This window comes from Typopeltis vanoorti, chromosome 26, assembly GCF_054136105.1.
Source record: "Typopeltis vanoorti isolate ZY-2024b chromosome 26, IOZ_Tvanoo_1.0, whole genome shotgun sequence".
Classification (NCBI taxonomy): Eukaryota; Metazoa; Arthropoda; class Arachnida; order Uropygi; family Thelyphonidae; genus Typopeltis; species Typopeltis vanoorti.
This window is the reverse complement of record NC_143574.1, coordinates 12,353,146-12,377,129: the sequence shown is the minus strand read 5'-3', so window position 1 is coordinate 12,377,129 and position 23,984 is coordinate 12,353,146. Positions and strand designations below refer to the sequence as shown.

The 23,984-nt window shown below is 37.4% G+C and overlaps 1 protein-coding gene across 1 annotated transcript in view; it reads right to left on the bottom strand.

Annotated features, from left to right (window-relative positions):
- LOC150092333 (Fanconi anemia group A protein homolog) overlaps nucleotides 1-23,984 on the bottom strand; it is a 388,676-nt gene that overhangs the window by 165,816 nt on the left and 198,876 nt on the right. The window contains exons 20-21 of the mRNA XM_090415063.1: nucleotides 22,991-23,040; nucleotides 2,682-2,758 (exon numbers count right to left, since the gene is read on the bottom strand). Coding sequence (XP_090271189.1) covers nucleotides 2,682-2,758; nucleotides 22,991-23,040 — 127 coding nt within the window. The remainder of the gene's footprint in view (nucleotides 1-2,681; nucleotides 2,759-22,990; nucleotides 23,041-23,984) is intronic.

The window sequence follows — 23,984 nt, the reverse complement described above, 5'->3', positions numbered from 1 at the left end:
AGGAAGTTACACTATGACAATGCTGGATTCTGCTAAGGCATTTGATAGGATGCCACATGAAAGGCTGTTACACAAACTTGAGGATATGGGATTGGATTATAAACTACTGACTTGGTTAAATGGGTTGCTGATGGACAGGTATCAGAAAGCGACATATGGGGAGGATGTGAATCTGGAAGATTTAAAGTGACCAGTGGAATATTCCAGGGATCAGTCCTTGGACTACTGTTGTTCAATCTATAGATTAATGATATTGGGAAGGATTTGATAGGAGTTGTTCAACTGTTTGAAAATTTGGCATTGGTTACCCTCATTGTTAAAGATGGAGTAATTAGGGATACAACTGATATATATATATATATATATCAGTTATGAATGATAATGCATGTCAATTCAATATTAAGAAGTGGAGCACAATGAACTTTGACATGATGAGATTCAATGACATATTATACTAGGGGGATTATGATTGCAGAAACTGATGAGATTAGGGATCTTGGATCAAATACACAAGCTTATGTGCTAAACGTTATTCATATCTTATTTTAACGATTTTACAACACCAAGTGAACCAAATTATAAAAAATATGTTTAGTAACTGGCTTATATTTCACTGGATTTCAAACCAGTATCTTCAGAGCACAAAACAACATGTTACTGTTTGCATGAGACAAGAGTAGGTGAGACAATTCAAATTGTAAAGGACAAAAGATCTAAAGTCTTAATTAGGTTCACTCTAATGTTGTGAAAAAAAAATGTATTACAGCTATAAGAATTGAACTTAAGATAACAGTCTCCTTAATTTTTGGGAGACTTGTTGCATTAATTTACCAAAAATCTGGCGGACTTATCTTACAATCAACTCCTACATAGCAGTAATATTTGTTTTTCACAACATTAGAGGGTACCTAATAAAGACTTGAGATCTTTTGTCATTTACAATTTGAATAGTTTCAGTTACTCATTGCATGTGTAAACTGTAACATGTTGTTTTGTGATATGAAGATGCCGATTTGAAATCTAGTGAAATATAAGCCAGTTAAATAAACATAATTTTTTTTATAATTTAGTTAATTTGGTGTTGTAATGTCATTAAAATAAGTTATGAATAAGGATCTTGGAGTTATGGCAGATAAGGAGTTGAAAAGTGTTAGAGCAAAAATTGCTAAGACATCTTGTAGGGTGGGGCTGAAACAAACATTGGCATATAAGGATAAGGAAATCATTTTGCTTCTTTACAAGATCTTGATATGACCACATATAGACCTATCGTGCACAGGTTTGGTCTCTGGATACAAAGGGATAAAGGTTTTTTTTTTTTTTTTGGATGGGGGGGGCTAAAAGAAGAGTTATAAGATAACATCAGGCTTGTAGAATGTAAATTATGAGGATAGATTGAAAATATGTAGACCGCAAACACCGGTGAACAGGAGAAAGAGGGGTGATTATGACAGAGGACCGAGGACAAGGGGTGAGCATCTGGTGAGCATTTGTAGATAGTTAAGAAAGGGGTGAGAGCTAGATTTTTCCCCTCACAGAGCAGTGAGTGCATCTACAATAAATGAGTTAATATAAGGTATAAAAGCTGGTATGGGCAATGTATGGACTCCCTCGAGTGTTTGATTCCTAGAAAATCTCTATTGATAATAATTCCACAATAGCTTAAATAACATTTCTCATATCCTAGGTGGGAATCAAACTCAGGTCTTTGCAACAAAAGGGCACTGTTGATGGAGGGCTTTGTTCAGAAAGTATGGTTTTCTGAACTAAGTGGTCCAAGTAGAAGTTGATGAGAAGCAAGGTGCATCCCACAGTAGTGTCCTTTATTTTTATATGTTTTGTCTTTCCAGATGAAGTAGCTGGCAGAGATAAGGATTTGAGTATGAAATTTTTCTGTACAGGCATATAATGCTACAATTGCCATTGATGTCAGAGATGCTTAAATTTCACTTCCATGGTACGTTTAAACCGAGAGAAGTTCTTATGCATAAATTGGGAGGTGTGTGGCTTAATTAAAGAAGGATGTGGGATTGATTTGGCTAACTGCTAGTCTGACTGACAAAGTAGATGGTATTTCATTCTCCAAACAACAGACTGTGTTTGTGCAGTCGAAGAGCATTCCATCTAAAGAAGTCTAGTAACCTAAACTTCTTTAGATGGAAGATGATTTTCATCAACTGGTGTGAATCATGATCCTGCTTTTATTTGGGACCTGATAAACTGCAAATGCTCCATGTTTGGTCTGGTCTCTAGAGCAAAGCTTCTGGATTACCTAATCTTCAGCGCAATTATGGAACTCGTGTACAATGGGTTTACGACCTTTCATAATTAGGATGTACATAAAAATAAAACCCCTTGAATAACAAACAGGAAGGAGGACTCTTAAAACCATCTACTATGGACATCGATTATTTAGCATATCTCACATAGGGAGGGTTTGCATGCCAAAATTGATTTTTACTGCCATGAAACAGACAAATCAATTGAATAATACATGCAGAGTGATGATGAAGAGAAGATTAACTGTCATGTTTAGGCAGGATTAGTCTGAATAAGAAAGTCACTTGATCATAAAACCCTAGGTGTACATTAATGGATGCTAGGGTAGGACATATATAAAGTGAAATTCTCTCAGAATAATAATGCTGTAATAATAACAATACTGAAAAATATAACTATACCTTCCAATAATCTTTCTCTTTCCAGTGAACAATTCTTTTTGTATTCATCATGCATGTTCATAGGAATCCTTCCTAACCTTTGATGGGAAAGAAAAGAAACAAAACTATGTTAAAAATAATAATTACACTTAAAATTTAATTAATCTTTGAAAATAACACTTAATTAGATTTAATTTCAAATTAAAACAATTTATTATATTAGACTATATGGGATCACAAGATTAATCACAGAAGATTACTAACAATTTCAATGTCACACCTCACTTTCATTCATTCAATGTGTGCACCAAATAAGCTCTCAGGAATGATATTTATTCACCATCATCCTTTCTACTGTCTGGTAAGTCTCCTTGCCAATTAATAAAATTAAAATTTTAGTCATATTAATTTATTTTTTAAATAAAAAGTTGTATAAAGTTTTTCATATGCAATAATCATGTATATTCCTTCATAGACAGTATTTCATCGACACCTTAGCTATTCTCTTCTGGAGCCTGTTCAGCATTTTTTTCAATTTTAGAACTCTAATCAAGATATTTAAATGAACAATTCCAATAAATGTCATGCCTCACTGTATTTCATTCAATGTCATTATACGCATTCACAGCTGAACCAACTAAATTTATGAGGACAGTATATTCAGTCTGTTAATTGTGTGTTCTTTTGGATGGTTCTGTTTTACAAAGTGAAAAACTCATGTTTCTGGAGTAAAACCTTCTTCACATCCTTTGGAAAGATATGGGATTCGAACCCAAATAATTGACTGATATACGGATGCTCCAATTATTTAATGTGTGCACAAACTAGCCTTCAGGAATGACAATGTTCTCTACCATCATCTCACTTAACTAATAAATTTCAAATTTTAGTCATATTAAAAAAAGTGTAATAATGTTATACCTAATCATGTGACCACATGAAAATAAATAAATAAAAATATATATATAGAAACCCTGAAAGTTTCAAAAACTGATTGGAGAGCTTATGAGAATACAATCTTCGGCATCAGAGTTACCTTAGCTTGTACTACTTAAAAGACATGCATACTGCCAAGGTGTCTGTACATTCACCTTTTATTGTTTTAAAATTTCAATGGCTGACAGCTGTTTTGAACTGTTGGTTCTCATCGGAGATCAGGCAGAAACCTTAAAATGACAAGAATCTTCATTCAATACTAAAGCAATTCCATTTCAGAAAAGTGTATTTTTCATAAGTGAACAGCAGTCAGTAATTAACATGTTTACATTGGGACAATCGCAGCTCTCACTGTCATCCTATCTATGTGACCTACAGAAATTTCTTGCTTGAGTTTTGGGAGATGTCCTATGTATTGTGATAGCTCCTTAACTGTAATTTGCATAGAGGGGTGAGTGGGAAACAATGTGTCTCTTTTAGGATATATTAGAAAAAAAAATGAAGGAGGATGCTGTATTTGGTTGGTATATTTGAATTACTCAAAGGTGTAAATGTGTGAACTATCAATAATAAGTCATCTGAGAACGGAAAATGTAAAGTAAAGAACAAGTGCAAATAGAAATACTTTCATTACTAGCAAACAAATTATTATTAATATTTGACATTTGTGATATTATATGTTCTCAGGGAGTTCTGTGTGATATTATATGTTCTCAGCTCACATTGGTGAGTATGAGCATGGCAAACCTGAGATACCCAAGCTAGACCTGATCTTACTTCATACAATATACCCTTGGTATATCATATCTGGAGCTGGTCTTCTACTTTTCTTTCCCTCTACTCTCTCCTACTTCTTACTCCCCCCCCCAGTTCTTTTAGAGCAACTCGAGGGCGAGGGTGACTCTTTCCTCTCAAACTGTAGTTTCCAGTATCTACACTAAAAAAAGCAGCTGAATTCAGGTCAAGGAGTGATGGTTGACACTTGACGAAAACTTAACCATTGAAACCGAATGAGCTCTAACCAACCTAAAGATACGTGCCGGCTCGACCACTGCCTGGTCAAACAAGGGTCACGCCCACTATTAAGGAACCAAGATAGTGAAGGCAAAAAATATACTATTGGAACAAAACATCACCTAATAGACAGGAAAAATATAACAAGCATAGGAACATGGAATGTAAGAACTCTTCACCAGGAAGAAGCATTGGAAATACTACTGCATGAATTAAACTACCGATGGGAGGTGATTGGACTCTGCGAAACCAGATGAACTGGAAAAGGAGAATTCCACCATGGACAGTGCAAAATCTTAACTTCAGGCAGGGAGGACAACAAACATCAAGGAGTAGCAGCACTTATATTAAAACCAAAGGCTCCAAACTCTCTATTGTCCTACATCCTACAATCCTATCTCACCTAGTATAATTAAAGCAAGATTTAAAACATCAATTGGATCACCAACTATTATTCAAATATACTCACCAACTTCAACGTCATCAGAAGAAGACATTGAGGAGTTCTACATAGATTTGCAAAAAGCAGTAGAGCAGACATCAAGTCAAGATCTCCTAACTGTAATGGGGGACTTAAACGCAAAAGTAGGCAAAGACTGGGATACCTGGCCAAGAGTAATTGGAAAGTTCGGGTATGGAGAAAGCAATGAACATGGCGAAAGACTGCTAAACTTCTGCTCAAATAATAGACTAACAATAACCAACACTCTCTTTAAACATCCAAAACCCCAAAGAAAATGGACATGGATATCACCAGACAGACAAACCAAGAATATGATAGACTATATTATTGTAAACCAAAGATGGAAATCAAGTATCCTAAACTGCAGATCCTTCTCTGCAGATTGGGGATCAGACCATAAGCTAGTATTAGCAAACCTAAGAATAAAGTTAAAATCTGGAAGCACTTTTAGAGTCAAAAGGAGACAATGTAAAAAAACTACAAGACAACAATATTCTAAGAACTAGATAAAATCAACTAGAACTAGATAAAAACCTGAAGGAACTACCAAAACAAATATAAACATCGAAGAACACTGATGCAAATTAAAGGAAATAATATTAAATTCGGCAGAAAAAACAATAGGTTACACAGAAAGAGAAAGTAAAAAGGATTGGATCTCGAATGAAGTAAAAAGGTTAAGCAATCAAAGGAAAAGCATGAAACTAAAACAGAACTATAACAGAAATGAATATAATAGATTAACCAGAGAACTTAGAAAACTAGTTAAAAGAGACAAGAATAACTGGTTAGAAGAAAAATGCAAAATAGCAGAAAAGCTATCAAAAGAAAATAACCTTCATGGATTATGTAAACAAACAGACCAAATTAGTGATGGGAAGAATACTTCAAAGATTTATATAATAAAAACAGCTCCCAGGATATTATGATTCCAGCCACTGAAATGGAAGAGGAAACAAATATCTTTACCAAAGAAATAATAGCATACAGCATAAAAAAACTCAAAACTTGGAAAGCACCTGGCATTGATCAAATACATGCAGAATTCTTAAAAGCAGGAAAGGAACAACTTTTGGAACCATTAAAAACATCATTTGAAAGGATCTACAAAAACGAAGCAGTGTCTACTGATTGGACCAAATCAGTCATAACTCCTATATACAAAAAAGGAGATAAAACAGAATGCAATAATTACAGAGGCATTAGCCTCCTCAGTATTCCAAGTAAGGTTTTTACGAAAGTACTCCAAAAACAAATTAAGCCATATATAGAACTGGCACTAGGAGAAGAACAAGCTGGTTTCAGACTAGGACGAAGCACAATTGATCAACTATTCACCTTAAGACAGCTAATAGAAAAGACACTAGAGTACAACCAAAGTTGCTACATAAATTTCATAGACTTTTGTCAGGCATTTGATTCAATCCATAGAAGAGAACTATGGAAGAATTTGGAATTCCCAACAAAACCATAAGAATAAAGAATCTATATGAGAAATCTGAAAGTGCAGTATGAATGGAGGACACCTTAACCAACTGGTTCCACACAGAGAGCGAAGTAAGACAGGGATGCAATCTGTCACCAGACCTGTTCAATCTTACACTGGAAGAAGCAACCAGTAAGGCCTTAAACAATGAAGATTCCGGAATCAAAATATATGGGAAAAATGCAACAAATTTAAAATTTGCAGACAACTTTGCATTACTTGCAAGCACAGAAGAAAATCTACAGCGAATTTCTGATAAAATAAAGGAGAAGTGTATAAAATCTGGATTAAACATAAATATAGACAAAAATTATGCAAATAGGAAAAAGACGCACCAATCTGAAAATTGAAATTGATAGTAAGAATCTGGAGCAGGTAGAAAACTTCACCTACCTTGGAGGAGTTATTGAGTACAATGGTGAAATTATAAAAGATATAAACAGACGAATCAGTCAAGCATCCCAAACTTTTGGACAACTTAATAAAATATGGAAGTAAGAGACATCAAACAAGTAACAAAAGTAAGAATCTATGAAACAATAGTCCTCCCAATACTCCTCTATGGAAGTGAATGCTGGAATCTCAAAAAGGCTGAAGAGAAAAAATTATTAGTTACTGAAATGGGTTGGCTAAGAAACGAAGACATAAGGAAATGACTAAAATAAGAAATAACAATAATAGACAAAATCCAAGAAAGAAGACTGTGATGGTTCAGCCATGTGACCAGAATGGGAACAGAAAGACTATCATCTAAAGCCCTGAATACAACAATGGAAGGTAAAAGATCCAAAGGACAGCCCCAGAATTAGATGGATACACAAAATAAAAGAGGACCTGAAAACCAAATCACAACAAGCAACACCAAACTGGACAGAATTGTTCGGACTCTCCCGGGACAGACAGAAGCGGAAAGAGTTCTTTCGGCCTCATCATCATCCGCATAAATGATGAGAGAAGAAGATATTATATGTGTGTCCTGTAAGTTGCTGGGTGGAGTGAATAGCAGATGATCCTATAAATTCTAGACATGCATAAGTGAATTTATGATGGCATAATTAAAAAAAAATCTTATGAGGAGAGGGAAAGAGATTTGTTTGCAAAGTATAAATGAACAAAACAGCCACTGTATACATTTGGTAGTTCAATAAATAAGGACTAATGTAATGAAATAATAATGATGATCATATGATTCATTTAGTTGTGGCAGGAATACATGTGGGCTGATGGAGCAGCAAATCACTTTGTAAAATTTGTTTCTCTGTTATATTTCACTTACTTTTCTAAGAATTTTCTTTTATTTACAGAAGATAATTATATATTTTACACAGTAATAGGATACATAATATAGTGTGGATAATTCTGATTATTATCAGAATTATCCCCACTATTATGAATCCTACACTGATTACCCCCCCCCCCCAGAAATAACAGCTATCTCACATATGCTAGCATTCTGTTGTAGATCAACCACTTATACATAAAGTGTTTATTTGTATTCAAGAATAGAAAACTTTTTACTGCATCTTGGCTGTCCGATAGGTATCAGAGAGTTGTGTATGGTGGGGCAGTTTCACTGACATCCTCCTGCAATCCACTGACAATGTCATTGAATTGCAGGAGGATATTCAGTTGTTTGCAGATGATGCAAAGCTGGGAAGGGTTATTAGTAATAGTGCAAATATGGTAGCCGTGCAAGAGGATTTGAATAAGCTAGACAGATAAGCAAATGAATGGGGATGTCGGTTTAATGCAGCAAAATGTAAGGTCTTGAGGTTTGAGACACATCGATGGGATGCTGCATACTCTACTGGATGAGCTATACTGGAGAAATAGGGGAAACAAGAGATCTGGGGTTGATGATTGATAGAAACCTGAAATTTAGGGGACATATTGCAAATCATCCATTGTATAAGACCCTGATCAGACCACTCTTAGATCAAATCTGAGAATAAACTATTGTTCTCAGATTTGATCCCCAGGATTTGAAGGGGATAAATTAACTGTGGAAAGGGTACAAAGGTGGATAACAAAGATGGTTTCAGGACAGTTCAATGTTAGTTATGAGGTTCGGCTGAGGGAATATGGACTGCACAGAGTTTGGTGGATACATGTTACTATTGTCAAGAGATTGCTCCTGGTTTTCAGACAAGGGACATCTGAGAATATCCTCCCTGGAGGGTTTGGAATATTATCTTCATACACTACCTTAGTAGTTCTTGTCTTACAATTCCCGGTTTGAAGCTCTTCTTCCCTGTAGCTATAAGAGCTGATGGTTGCAGGGGTCTCAACCACATCTCTAACTTCATATTGTGACATGGTGTGTTTCATGGTTGGCAATGGATAAATACATGGTGAGACTCCGATCTCTTCCAGGACGGCTGGCCACAAGTCCCTTAGACGTCAGGAGTGTGCCCTCGATGTGCCACACATCTTGCTGTCATGCCCTTGATCAGTCATTGTTGATTCTTCTGCCATCTTGGCCATTCCAGACTTTGTGCACATAAAGGGTGACATTCCCTATTTACAGCAATCTATATTGCTGATACCTTCACTTAGTTTAGTCTGCCAGCCGAGGCGGTTTACCAGGGTGTGGCCAGGATTTGAAGGGGATAAATTAACTGTGGAAAGGGTACAAAGGTGGATAACAAAGATGGTTTCAGGACAGTTCAATGTTAGTTATGAGGATCGGCTGGCACAGAGTTTGGTGGATAGAAGAAGGAGAGGTGATATGATTGAGACTTTTAAACTGTTGAGAGGTGGTTACAGGGTTGACACTGGGGAGTTCTTTCACTTGGTTGAACAGTGAGAAGCAGTGATGAAAAGGGGCCATCCCTGGAAGTTACAAAAGGAAGCTGTGAGCAGGAGGGTGAGGAGTGGTTTCTTCGCATGGAGGGTGGTTGAGCCATGGAATGCATTACCAGATAGTGGTGAGAGCGAGAATGAGTCAATGAGTTTAAGGAGTGGTATGATAGACTGTGTTTCTTAGGAGGGACCTCCCACAATGAGTCTTGATAGACATTGTGTTTCCTAGGAAAGATCTCCCATGATGAGTCTTTTGACACCATGGAGGCCTGAATAATAATAATAATCTGTTGTTTCCTCTACTATGTTATATAAGCAAAATGATCAATATGAGAATACATATATATATATTTAAATTGAAATATAAATATATATGTAAATTGAAATCAGTTTGATTTCAATGGGGCACATCGATGGGACACTTCATACTCTATTGGATGAGCTATACTGGAGAAAGTAGGGGAGACAAGAGATCTGAGGTTGATGATTGATAGAAATCTGAAATTTAGGGGATATATTGCAATGGTGGTGAACAGAGGATTGCTGCAATAATCAGGACGCTGACCTGCAGAGATAAAAGACTTATCATTCCATTGTATAAGACCCTAATCAGACGTCTCTTAGGCTATTGTTCTCAAATTTGGTCCCCAGGATTTGTCCTGTCCTGTCAGGTATCTTCTCCCTACAGGAGATTGACTACTATGTGTCTCCACCAAGTGCTATTCTGTGCCTCTCTGCTGCATTCCTCATATGAGAGATAGGTCCAGTCTTCTATATTTTTCATCCACTCCAGTCTTTGTCTTCCTCTTTCCCTCAACAGTTCCTTCGTTATGTCTCAGTTATGTTATGTCTCAGTTATGTCTCAGAATATGTCCAAAAGTATCTGACTTTCCTCTTTTTAATTTCTTTAATCAGGCTCCTGTTTATGTCTGCCATCTCTAGTACCTCTTCATTTGTCTTTTTGTCTTTCCATGATATTCTCATAATTCTTCGCAGCATCCACATTTCAAAGGCCTCCAGTTTTTTCACACTCAGATTGCAGAGTGTCCATGGCTCTACTCCATATAATAATGTAGACCATATGTAGCATTTGGAGATTCTTAGTCTTGTTTTCAGACTTAATTCTCTAGATGTTAGTAGATTTTTCATACTGTTGAAAGTTGACCTTGCAATTTCAATCCTTTTTCTAATTTCATCTTCTGTCCTGCCATTCTCTGTGATCAAGTGTTCGAGGTATATGTATTTTTGCACCTGTTCTAATTTATTTCCTTTTATATTGATGCATATTTTTGGTATTTTCTTTTCTCTTGAAATTATCATGATTTTTGTCTTTTTAAAGTTGAAATTGAGGCCATACTGTTCGCTATACTTGAGGATTTTATCTATAAGAGTTTTGAGGTCATATTTGTTTTCAGCTAGAAGAACCATGTCATCTGCATATCTTAGGTTATTAATATTTCTGCCCCCTACAGTGATTCCTTTGAGGTTACTAATTTTATTAAATATTTCTTCTGTATACAGGTTAAAGAGAATCGGAGAAAAGACACAGCCTTGTCTCACACCTTTCTGAACTGGGAATTCTTCTGAGGTCTCTCTATTTATTCTCAAAGATGCAGTCTGTTCCCAGTAAAGATTAGTTAATAGCCTAATGTCTTTTCCATCCATGCCTATTTTTAAAAGGATTTCAATTAATTGTTCATGTTGGACATTGTCGAATGCCTTTTTGTAATCTATGAAGCAGAGGTACACATCTTTTTGTTTTTCTAGATATCTTTCTATGATGGTTCTGACGTTGAAAATACCTTCTCTTGTACCTACATTTTCCTTGAAGCCACTTTGTGTATCATTTATTTCTATGTTTATTTTTCATTTATTTCTTTCAAGAATAACATATAGGAGGACTTTTGATACTTAACTGATGAGGCTGATTGTCCTGAACTCTTCACATCTTGTAGCTTTTGTTTTTTTGGAAATTGGAAAGAAAATTGACTGATTAATATCTTTGGGTAGAAATCCAGTCTCGTATATTTTATTGCATAATTTTGTTAGAAATTTCAGTCCTCCTTCATTGAGAGCCCTCAACCATTCTGACAAGATGTTATCTATTTCTGCAGCTTTATGTGGTTTTAGTTTTCTGACGGCATTTTCAACTTCACAGAGTAAAATGGATTGTCCTTCTAAATCAGTCTGTTCAAGAATATCATTTCTTTGTTGTTCATATAATTTCTTTGTGTATTCAATCCATCTTTCCATGATTTCTTTTTTATCCATTAGAATATGGTCTCTTGAGTCTCTAATGACACTTGCATGGTTTGCTGTATTTGTCCTGCTTGTCATTTCTCTGATCTTTTCATGCATTTCTCTGCTTCTGTGTTTTCTATCAAGGTTTTTCTATATCTATACATTTATATTTAATCCATTTCTCTTTGGCTTTCCTGCATTCTTTTTTTATTTCTTTATTCATGCTTTTATATTCAAGTTTGTTCTTTAACTTTTTCTTTGTTCCATTTTTCATTCATCCAAGGTTTATTCCTCTTCCTTTTTAATTGTGGGAGTGTATTTTTGGTTGCTTCATTGATGCTATTCTTGAATGGTTGCCAGTTCATGTTAATTTCATCAATTGGTGTTCTATTTTCTGTGTGAGTTGTGGTGTCAGACTTGTTAAGGGATTTTGTGAATTATTTTATAAAGCAGTCTTTAACTTCTTGGTTGTTAAGTGAGTCTGAATTATAAATTTCTCTTATGAATGGTTGGCTTGGTATCTTAAGTTTTATTTTGATTTTTGCAATCACTGGGTTGTGGTCCGATCCTAAGTCTGCTGCAGGATATGTTTTTGTTTGTGTTATTGCATTTTAGAATCTTCTGCTTATTATTATATAGTCAATTTGGTTTCTATAGATGTCCCCAGGGCTTATCCAGGTATATAGTCTTCTGGGAGGATGTTTAAACAGTGTGTTGGCAATTATTAGGTCATTGGTTTCACAGAATTGAATTAATCTTTCACCTCTTTCATTTCTGATTCCAAGCCCTTGGTTTCCCATGCAAAATGAGATTTTTTCTGAGCCCACTTTTGCATTTAGGTCACCCATCATTATAATAACATCATCTGACTTAGCACTGGAGATTGCAGTTTGGATGTCTTCATAAAATTGTTCCAACTCTTCATCTGGGTGATCTTGGGTTGGCACATATGCTTGGATAATATACAGGTTGAATGGTTGTGCAGTTATTTTGGCTGTTATGATTCTGTCATTTATGGGTCAATATCCCTGTAGAGATTTTGCAATTCTATTACTTAGGACAAGCACTACTCCATTAAGGTGTAAGTCACTGCCAGAGTAGATTATAGTGTGATTTTTTCTTCTTATTATGCCTGTATCTGTCCACCTCACTTCACTGATGCCTGCAATATCGGCCTTCATCACTTCTAATTCCTGGAGTAGGTTATCTAATTTGCCTGCCTCGTAGAGTGTTCTGACATTCCATCATGTTACTATTGTCAAGAAAGTGCTCCTGGTTTTCAGACAAGGGACATCTGAGAATATCCTCCCTGGAGGGTTTGGGATATTATCTTCATACACTACCTTAGTAGTTCTTGTCTTACAATTCCCGGTTTGAAGCTCTTCTTCCCTGTAGCTATAAGAGCTGATGGTTGCAGGGGTCTCAACCACATCTCTAACTTCATATTGTGACATGGTGTGTTTCATGGTTGACAATGGATAAATACATGGTGAGGCTCCGATCTCTTCCAGGACGGCTGGCCACAAGTCCCTTAGACGTCAGGAGTGTGCCCTCGATGAGCCGCACATCTTGCTGTCATGCCCTTGATCAGACATTGTTGATTCTTCTGCCATCTTGGCCATTCCAGACTTTGTGCACATAAAGGGTGACATTCCCTATTTACAGCAATCTATATTGCTGATACCCTCACATAGTTTAGTCGGACAGCCGAGGTGGTTTACCGGGGTGTGGCCAGGATTTGAAGGTGATAAATTAACTGTGGAAAGGGTACAAAGGTGGATAACAAAGATGGTTTCAGGACAGTTCAATGTTAGTTATGAGGATCGGCTGGCACAGAGTTTGGTGGATAGAAGAAGGAGAGGTGATATGATTGAGACTTTTAAACTGTTGAGAGGTGGTTACAGGGTTGACACTGGGGAGTTCTTTTGCTTGGAGGGTGGTTGAACCGTGGAATGCATTACCAGATAGAGTAGTGAGAGCGAGAATGGTCAATGAGTTTAAGGAGTGGTATGATAGACTGTGTTTCTTAGAAGGGACCACCCACAATGAGTCTTGATAGACTTTGTGTTTCCTAGGAAAGATCTAGCATGATGAGTCTTTTGATTAAATGGAGGTCTGAATAATAATAATAATAACCTGTTGTTTCCTCTACTATGCTATATAAGCAAAATGATCAATATGAGAATATATATATATATATATCTAGATATATATTTAAATGGGGTGCTTAAGGGTCAAAGCTGTATAACTGAGAGGAGACCTCCACATAGCCTTTAAAGGAATGCGGAGAACCGACCAGGGCTTCTGACCTAATGTCCAATCCTCACCTTCTCGTGGTGCACCCTGTTGGGTATCTACTTGGATACTGAACGAAAAAAGATGGGCTGACAATTTGGGATTTAGCCGACCAAATTGTATTCTTATTGGTTAAACCAAAATAAAAAATGATTGTACAACATGACAAAATTTCATGCCGGCTGGGGTGTCACCTTAAAGAAGGTCCCCGTTTTTTAGTCAGGTAACCAGGACGAACAGCGAAAAGTCAGCTACTGGAACAAATCAGAAAACACACCCCAACTCAACATCACCAGAGTTAAAGATCGGTACTATCAACATAAGAAGACTGCAAAGAAATGGAGCTAGCTGAGGAATTAGATAAGTACCAGATCGACATAATAGGGGTGACTGAAACAAAAAAGACAAAAACTGGTAAGATCTTTCTGAGCAATATATACAAAATGTTATATTCAGGCAATGACAATCAAGGAAAAGAAGGAGTAGCCATAGTATTCAACACAAAATAAGAGGCTAATCTTCTTGAATGGCAGTCAGTCTCAAGTAGAGTATTGTGGGCAAATATGAGAATGGAGAACTGGACAACGAGACCTATTTGTTCCTATGGTCCCACAGAAGGTTCTACTAAGGTAGAAGTGGAGGAATTTTTTGAGGCTTTAGAAAAAGCAACTGACACAATGAAAAAGGAAAAGTTGGTCCTTGTTGAGAATCTAAATAGCAGAGTAGGAAATGATTGTGAGACATACAAAAATATTTTGGGAAAATTTGGAGAAAAGAGCAAAGCTAATAATAATGGCTAATACCTGTTGGATTTCTGCTCAGGACAAGGAAAGGTTATTACTAACACCATGTTCCAACATAAAAATGTGCACAAATTCACATGGAGAGAAGAGGCAAGGAATAAGAAAAGTCTCATTACTATGTTATTGTTGAAAGTGATGTTTTCTTCCTGGTGCAGGATACCAGAGTATACAGAGGATTTGAAATTGGAAGTGATCACTATTTAGTCTTGAGGGATAAAATTGAATTTCATATTGAAAAGAATAACATGTAAGAAAGTTTTAAAGTGAATAAAAGTTGAGCAGCTCTCAGATGTGAACTGTAGACTAAAATACACAAAGATTAGTGAAGAAAAAATTTAAGAGTTTGAGAACAGGAGTCAAACCTGTTCTCAAACACTGTCAAACATTGGAGATTCAGTGGCAAACTCTGAAGAAAGCTCCGATTGATTCAGCTAGAGAGGCATGTGGTGAAGTTGTCTGCAAGGATAGAAAAATCAGAACTCCATGGTGGACACAGGAAGTTAAAGAGGCAGTGAAGGAAAAGAAGAAAGCATACCAAAAGTTCCTGGCAAACAAGTCAGCTTGTGCTCTTAGAGAATACAGAGACAAATGCAAGAATGCTAAACACTGTGTAAAAACTAGCTAAACAAAAGTCATATGAGGACTTTGGCAAGAATATAGAAAATAAATATCAAGAAGGTGGCAAAATATTCTGGAGGTTGTTGAAGAAGCTTAGGAATGGAGGAAAGAGTGCTGTAAAAAGAGTTAGAGATGATAAAGGTGACATGAAAACGGTAGAAAAAGATATCCTTGATATATGGAGTAATTACTTTGAAAAACTGCAAAATGAAATAAGCAGTGGTGACAGCACAGTGGTAAAAAAACTGACCAGACATGCAGTCAGGAATATATATCCATACTTGAAGTAGAAAAAGCCATCTAAGGCTTGAAATGTGGAAAGGCAGCAGGAGTAGATGATATTCGACCAGAAATGCTGAAGTATGGTGGTATAAGAGTCTTACAGTGGCTGCACTGCATAGTTCAGAAAGCCTGGACAGAGGGACGAATTCCCAATGATTGGAGCAGAGCTCTCAGAGTACCCATATATAAAAATGGAAATAAAACTGAATGTGAGAATTACAGAGGTATTTCCCTACTGAGTGTTCCTGGCAAGTTCTATGCAAGTATACTTGAGAAACGGTTGAGAAGAATTGTGGAAGAAAAGCTTGGTGAAGAACAAGCTGGATTCAGGCCAGATAGAGGATGTCAGGATCAGATCTTCACTTTACGACAAATAGTCAAGAAAGCATGGAAATATAACAACGATCTGTATTTAAGTTTTGTCGATTTGGAAAAGGCATATGACAAGGTGCCAAGAGAGAAGCTATTCAATACTCTACAGTTATATGATGTCAATGGGTCATTATATCAAGCAATACTTGGTCTGCATTTGAGTTGTAAGTCGGCAGTTAGAATTGAAGGATGTACAGGAAGATGGTTTAATGTTAAATCTAGTGTGAGACAGAGACAAGGATGTACATTATCCCCTCTGTTATTCATTATCTATATGGATCGCATTATGAAGGAAAGTGATATTAAACATGATATCAAAATTGGAGATGTTAATGTCAGCTCTTTGCTTTATCCGGATGATGTTATACTTATCAATAAATCCGCTACAAGTCTGCAAGATTCTCTGACTAAACTGAATAACTGTGTAATAGATATGGTATGAAAGTCAGCAGTAAAAAGACAAAGACGATTAGCAGAGCTAATCTCAGGCGGTATGGTCACTTAAACAGAATGGGCAAGGAAAGATTAGCAAAACAGGTGTTTTCTGCCAGGTTGATAGGAAAACGACCCAGAGGAAGACCAAGATATAGGTGGACTGATATGGTACAAAGTGCCTTAGACGACAGAAATATAAGATCTGATAATGTTGGAGTCTTGATAGGTAACAGACTGATTTGGAGGAAAATTGTAGATGGGAATGATAACTAATATTTAAGGAATTGACAGCGTATACTAGAAATATAAATTAAATAAACTTTAATATATACTTTCCGATATTTCGGCGAACGTCACGTTGCCATCTTCTTGGGAACTTATTACAAAGACACGTGCACACAAGTACTACATCACAGCAAATGAGAACTGAAGCTAGGAAGCTAACATTTTCCTAAAGTCCTGGTGGTGCCCCCTGGCGGGCTATATTGGTGGTTCTTGGCCTTTGGGCTGAAGTTCTTCTGATAATTGTTTCCCAAATTTGGGGCAGTTTCATGCAACCAAATTTGTTGAGGTTTGGCATGTTCCTAAGGGCTGACGCTGATTCCATGAATAGTCTTTCATACTTGAACTTGCTGCGGTGTATGACTGTGGCTTTCTTCCATCTTATTCTGTGGCGAGTATCCAGAGCGTGGTCTGCAAGCCCAGAGTGGCTGTACTGGTGAAATCGGATGTAATCCTTGTGTTCTGAGATTCTGATATTTGCTGTCCTGCCTGTTTGGCCAAAGTAAGACAATTTACAGCTGCAAGGGACCTGGTATACACCAGGTAGGTCTAGGGGGAGTGGTTGGTCTTTAGTGGAGCGGATAAGGGATGCCAATTTTCTATGTGGTCTATAACAAGTGGTTAAGTCGTGTTTTCTTAAGATTTTATTGATTTTTTCTGAGGTGCCTCGGATGTAGGGAATGGTGATGGATTTAGAGTAATCTTTTTTGTGAAGGGGAGGGGGTGGTGGGTTGTGGATCACTCGGTTAAGTATTCTCTGGATTTTTTTTTTTGGGGGGGGTAGCCATTGGCTGAGAAAGTGTCATGGATGTGATTTAGTTCAGTGGTTAGGGCTTGATCATTTGAACAGATTATTTTTGCCCTGTTGAATAGTGTCTTAATAACTCCATATTGTTGTGAGGGGGGGTGATGGGATTGTTGGTGTATGTATCTGCCTGTATGGGTGGGTTTTCTATAAACTGAGAAAACCAAGGTTCCATCAGGTTGGCAGGTGACTAGTGTGTCTAGGAAGGGGAGGTTATTGTTTTCCTCTTTTTCCAGGGTGAACTTGATTCTAGGGTGTTGGTTGTTTAAGTGTGTTAGGAAGGAGAGGAGTGAATCTGGGCCATGTGGCCAAATAGCAAACACATCATCAACGTAGCGAAGTCATATGGTAGGTTTTTGTGGGGCTGAGTTTAAGGCTTTCTCTTCAAAGGTCTCCATAAAGAAGTTGGCCAAGGGTGGGGAAAGTGGTGAACCCATGGCTGTCCCCTCTATCTGTTTGTAGAATTTTTCCTGCCATACGAAATAGCCTGAGTTTATTGTAAACTGAAATAGGGCTGAGATATCGGGAGGAAATTTAGCTTGGATTAGCTCTAGGGTTTCTTTGAGGGGTACATTCGTGAATAGGGAGGAGACATCAAAACTGACCATTATGTCATTGTGTTGCAGTGTAAGGTTTTCTATACTGGCTTTGAAGTGGGTTGAGTTTTTTATGTGTGATGGTGTGTTGCCAGTATAGTGTGAGAGCGCTTTGGCTAAATGCTTGGCTAGTTTGTAAGTTGGGGAATCAATGCCATCCACTATGGGACGTAATGGCACATTTTCTTTATGTATTTTAGGGAGCCCATATATGCGGGGGGGGGGGGGGGTCTAGAGTTATAGGGTTTTAGTTTAGTTTGTTGGTAACCTCCACAGGCCAAGAAGTAACCTTCTTAAGGAGCCTATGGAGTTTTCTAATTTGTGAGTTGGTGGGATTGTAATTAATGGGGAGGTAAGTGGATCGATCTAATAGCAAAGCCTTCAGCTTACCTGTGTAGTCATTAAGGTTGAGTACCACAGTGGCATTCCCCTCATCTGCTTTGGTGATCACTATTTCTTTGTTTCTCTTCAATTCTTGTAGTGACTTGTATTCACTAATAGATATGTTGGATTTTGGAGGTTTTGCTTTTTTGAGAACACAGGCTACATCCAATCGAATATCGTTGGCGATGTGGCTTGGAAGTTGGCGAATTCCGCGTTCAATTGGGATCATTAATTCCTCGGCCGGTAATTTCTTAGGAGCAATGGCGAAGTTGTGACCACGTAATAGAGCGTTGAGTGCTTCAGGCTTCAGGATAACTGAAGAAAGGTTAACTACAGTGTTGGTTTGTAGTTTAGGTTTAGACGCCGAGTTCTTTAACAATTTATCAAACTTATAGCGGTAATTTGACGCAAATTACTGCTACACGCGGTTCCCTAGCCGACATAAACAGAGCTATTTTATCGCTAGAGGATGAGCTTTGGTCAGTCCTACATGACGTCTCGTGTACAGCAGCTAACAAAGAATTCGATCGAATTCTTTGTTAGCTGCTGTACACGAGACGGAGCCGACATATCAACAAGTTTGATAAATTATTAAAGAACTCGGCGTCTAAACCTAAACTACAAATCAACACTGTAGTTAACCTTTCTTCAGTTATCCTGAAGCCTGAAGCACTCAACGCTCTATCACGTGGTCACAACTTCGCCATTGCTCCTAAGAAATTACCGGCCGAGGAATTAATGATCCCAATTGAACGCGGAATTCGCCAACTTCCAAGCCACATCGCCAACGATATTCGATTGGATGTAGCCTGTGTTCTCAAAAAAGCAAAACCTCCAAAATCCAACATATCTATTAGTGAATACAAGTCACTACAAGAATTGAAGAGAAACAAAGAAATAGTGATCACCAAAGCAGATAAGGGGAACGCCACTGTGGTACTCAACCTTAATGACTACACGGGTAAGCTCAAGGCTTTGCTATTAGATCGATCCACTTACCTCCCCATTAATTACAATCCCACCAACTTACAAATTAGAAAACTCCATAGGCTCCTTAAGAAGGTTACTTCTTGGCCTGTGGAGGTTACCAACAAACTAAAACCCTATAACTCTAGACCCCCCCGCATATATGGGCTCCCTAAAATACATAAAGAAAATGTGCCATTACGTCCCATAGTGGATGGCATTGATTCCCCCACTTACAAACTAGTCAAGCATTTAGCCAAAGTGCTCTCACACTATACTGGCAACACACCATCACACATAAAAAACTCAGCCCACTTCAAAGCCAGTATAGAAAACCTTACACTGCAACACAATGACATAATGGTCAGTTTTGATGTCTCCTCCCTATTCACGAATGTACCCCTCAAAGAAACCCTAGAGCTAATCCAAGCTAAATTTCCTCCCGATATCTCAGCCCTATTTCAGTTTACAATAAACTCAGGCTATTTCGTATGGCAGGAAAAATTCTACAAACAGATAGAGGGGACAGCCATGGGTTCATCACTTTCCCCACCCTTGGCCAACTTCTTTATGGAGACCTTTGAAGAGAAAGCCTTAAACTCAGCCCCACAAAAACCTACCATATGGCTTCGCTACGTTGATGATGTGTTTGCTATTTGGCCACATGGCCCAGATTCACTCCTCTCCTTCCTAACACACTTAAACAACCAACACCCTAGAATCAAGTTCACCCTGGAAAAAGAGGAAAACAATAACCTCCCCTTCCTAGACACACTAGTCACCCGCCAACCTGATGGAACCTTGGTTTTCTCAGTTTATAGAAAACCCACCCATACAGGCAGATACATACACCAACAATCCCATCACCCCCCTCACAACAATATGGAGTTATTAAGACACTATTCAACAGGGCAAAAATAATCTGTTCAAATGATCAAGCCCTAACCACTGAACTAAATCACATCCATGACACTTTCTCAGCCAATGGCTACCCCCCCCAAAAAAATCCAGAGAATACTTAACCCAGTGATCCACAACCCACCACCCCCTCCCCTTCACAAAAAAGATTACTCTAAATCCATCACCATTCCCTACATCCGAGGCACCTCAGAAAAAATCAATAAAATCTTAAGAAAACACGACTTAACCACTTGTTATAGACCACATAGAAAATTGGCATCCCTTATCCGCTCCACTAAAGACCAACCACTCCCCCTAGACCTACCTGGTGTATACCAGGTCCCTTGCAGCTGTAAATTGTCTTACTTTGGCCAAACAGGCAGGACAGCAAATATCAGAATCTCAGAACACAAGGATTACATCCGATTTCACCAGTACAGCCACTCTGGGCTTGCAGACCACGCTCTGGATACTCGCCACAGAATAAGATGGAAGAAAGCCACAGTCATACACCGCAGCAAGTTCAAGTATGAAAGACTATTCATGGAATCAGCCTCAGCCCTTAGGAACATGCCAAACCTCAACAAATTTGGATGCATGAGACTGCCCCAAATTTGGGAAACAATTATCAGAAGAACTTCAGCCCAAAGGCCAAGAACCACCAATATAGCCCGCCAGGGGGCACCACCAGGACTTTAGGAAAATGTTAGCTTCCTAGCTTCAGTTCTCATTTGCTGTGATGTAGTACTTGTGTGCACGTGTCTTTGTAATAAGTTCCCAAGAAGATGGCAAAGTGACGTTCGCCGAAATATCGGAAAGTATATATTAAAGTTTATTTAATTTATATTTCTAGTATACGCTGTCAATTCCTTAAATATTAGTTATCATGTTTAACCAGCGTATAAGCCTCTCAACAAGAATGTAGATGGGAAGTTAGTGATGATGTAATTTTTTTTCATGTAGTACTATCATATCCTGTACACCCCTTGAGGGTACATGGCAGGAATTTGATGATGATGATGATGATGATATATTTAAATTGAAATGTAAATTGAAATATAAATGTATATGTAAATTGTAATCAGGTTGAATTACATTTGAAATGTTTGTTATCATAAGGCACTTCACAAATGCTAATTTTATAAATAAAATTCTAACAAAAAATGTTGCAAATAACATGCAGTATAAGCTTTGTGAAAATGCAACCACCCAACACAATGCTAAGGATTGTATTTTCATAAGCTTTCTTCTGAATTCAAAAGTTTCCAAGTTTTTCTCTCTCTCTCTCTACACACACACACACACACACACACACAAGTACATGCACAGGGTGGCCACCATAATTAAAGAGGAGGTGTTCAGTGCCTGTAGCAAAAAATGTATTGGACAAAATTCAACCAAACTTGGTGTAAGTACACTCTTGAACATGGTGTGTGTGTGTGGGGGGGGGGGGGAATTACAGATGATAAAAATAGTACAAAATTCTGCCGCCAGGAGACATTTGGGGATATAAGAGCATGGGTCTGGGATTAATTAAACAGTAATGGTTAAAAGCGACAACAAATCGATTTTTGTGTTCATATAACTTACAAATGTGGTTCAATATATCCTCCTTTCAGATGTTCTAGGAACTGAATTCTGTGAATGACATTTTCTACAGCAGAATGCAACAGATTTGCATTGATTTGCCTCACATGCTGCATTATTCTGCCTTTCAAGGTTGCTAAATCAGGAACATGTCCTTCATACATCAAGCGTTTCAGATGGCTCCCACAACCAAAACTCACATGGGTTGAGATTAGGCAAATGAGGTGGCCATGCTGTGGGAAATGCACGACTAATCACTCTGTTCTGTGAAGAATGTTTTTGTAACATTTGCTGTACCGGCAATCCAATATGATGTAGTGTTCCATTCTGCATGAATATGGTAGAGTCAAGGCATCTTCACTGATGCAGTTGCAGAACAACAAAGTAGCACAGCATCTCTCAATACTTAACAGCAGAGATGGTACAAGTCACTGGTCCTGGCGGACAAAGTTCTTCAAAAAAGTATGGACCAATAATAAACAATACAATGAAACCACACCATGCACTGACTTTCGGTGAACATTAAGTGGTATAATGGAACATATGAAGGTTATTTTCTTCAAAATAGATGTCAAAATGTTTCTTCTCTCTCTTCCACTGAGAACTTCACATAGTATAAAATAGTTAAATGCAAATTAAAATAAAAACAATGACAAATGGTTTCTCTACAGATACCTAATTTATGGCCTGGTTGGCCGAGTGGTTAGCAGGTCTGCTCTCCAGCCAAGAGGCCATAGGTTCGAATCCTGCCACGAGCATGGATGTTTGTGATTGTCCTACAAACTTTGTGTGGAAAGGGAATCTGCGACCTTACCACTTTTTCTAGCAGAAGACATCATTGCTAAAACCATGTGAGGTACAGCAGTGACCATATGGCGTCTATGGATGTCAAATGTGAAATTTTTTTTTTTTTTACCTGATTTATCATTGCTATTTAGGAAAAGTTACAGTGATTAATAAGCTAAAATTGAGTTATTAAATGTATGAAAATCAATATAAAAAAGTTTGGCATAAAAGAAGTAAATAATTGAAAAAATTAAGTTTTTATATTAATGTTACATACTTGTTCAATTTTTCTATGAACTTCATTCTGGTATCTGGAATATCAGGAAGCTGCAAAATTAAAAAGAAAGCAAAAACCAACACTCCAGTTATATTTTCATGATACTTTCAGAACTAAATTTAAACAAATTTTAATTACAGATTTATTTCAATATTTGAAACTGGTATATTTAATGGATGACACACAATATTTAGCATCATCATCAATTTCCTGATATGTTACCCCCAAGGAGTTTCAGGTTACTATGACAGCACTATATGATTAAGTTCATATTATTATTAATCTCCTATCAACAGTTTTCCTCCAAATCAATCTATTACTTGTGAGTAGTCCAATATTGTTATATCTAACATTCCGTGTTTCTAAGCCACTTCTGACCAAATCAATCCACCTAGAACTTGGTCTTCCTCTGGGTCTTTTCCCTGCCATCTTCGCATCAACCTGTTTTGCTAACCTTTCTTCATCCATTCTATTGAGTGGCCATACCACCTTAGATTAGCTCTGCTGACACATTCTTGAATGCTAATGTCAAGTTCCGGTGGTATTAATTGCAAATCATTTTTTAATATGATCTGCAATTAATACCACCGGTTCACTCTCCTAATTTTTCTCAGAACCCTCACATCTGTGGTCTCGCGTCTTTGATCTAATACTTTTATATTTCTTCATATTTCTAACCCAACTCTAACATCTATAACTTAAAATTCGTTTGAACACCATTTTATATACTGCTAGTTTGATGTTTTGGCTAATTTTTCTCTTATTCCACATAAATTTATTCATCTGATTACCCACCTACCAGCTTTGCTTATTCCGTTTTCTATTTCCAGATTTAACCTGCCATCTTCACTAAAAACTACGCCTTAATAGCTGAAATATTTTACTTCTTCTATAGGATTTCCATTCAGAATGCAGCTGAAGTTTTCTATGTTCCTGCCTATTTTCATAGTTTTGACCCTTTTATTGCTGATTTTCATGCCAAATTTGTTACAGC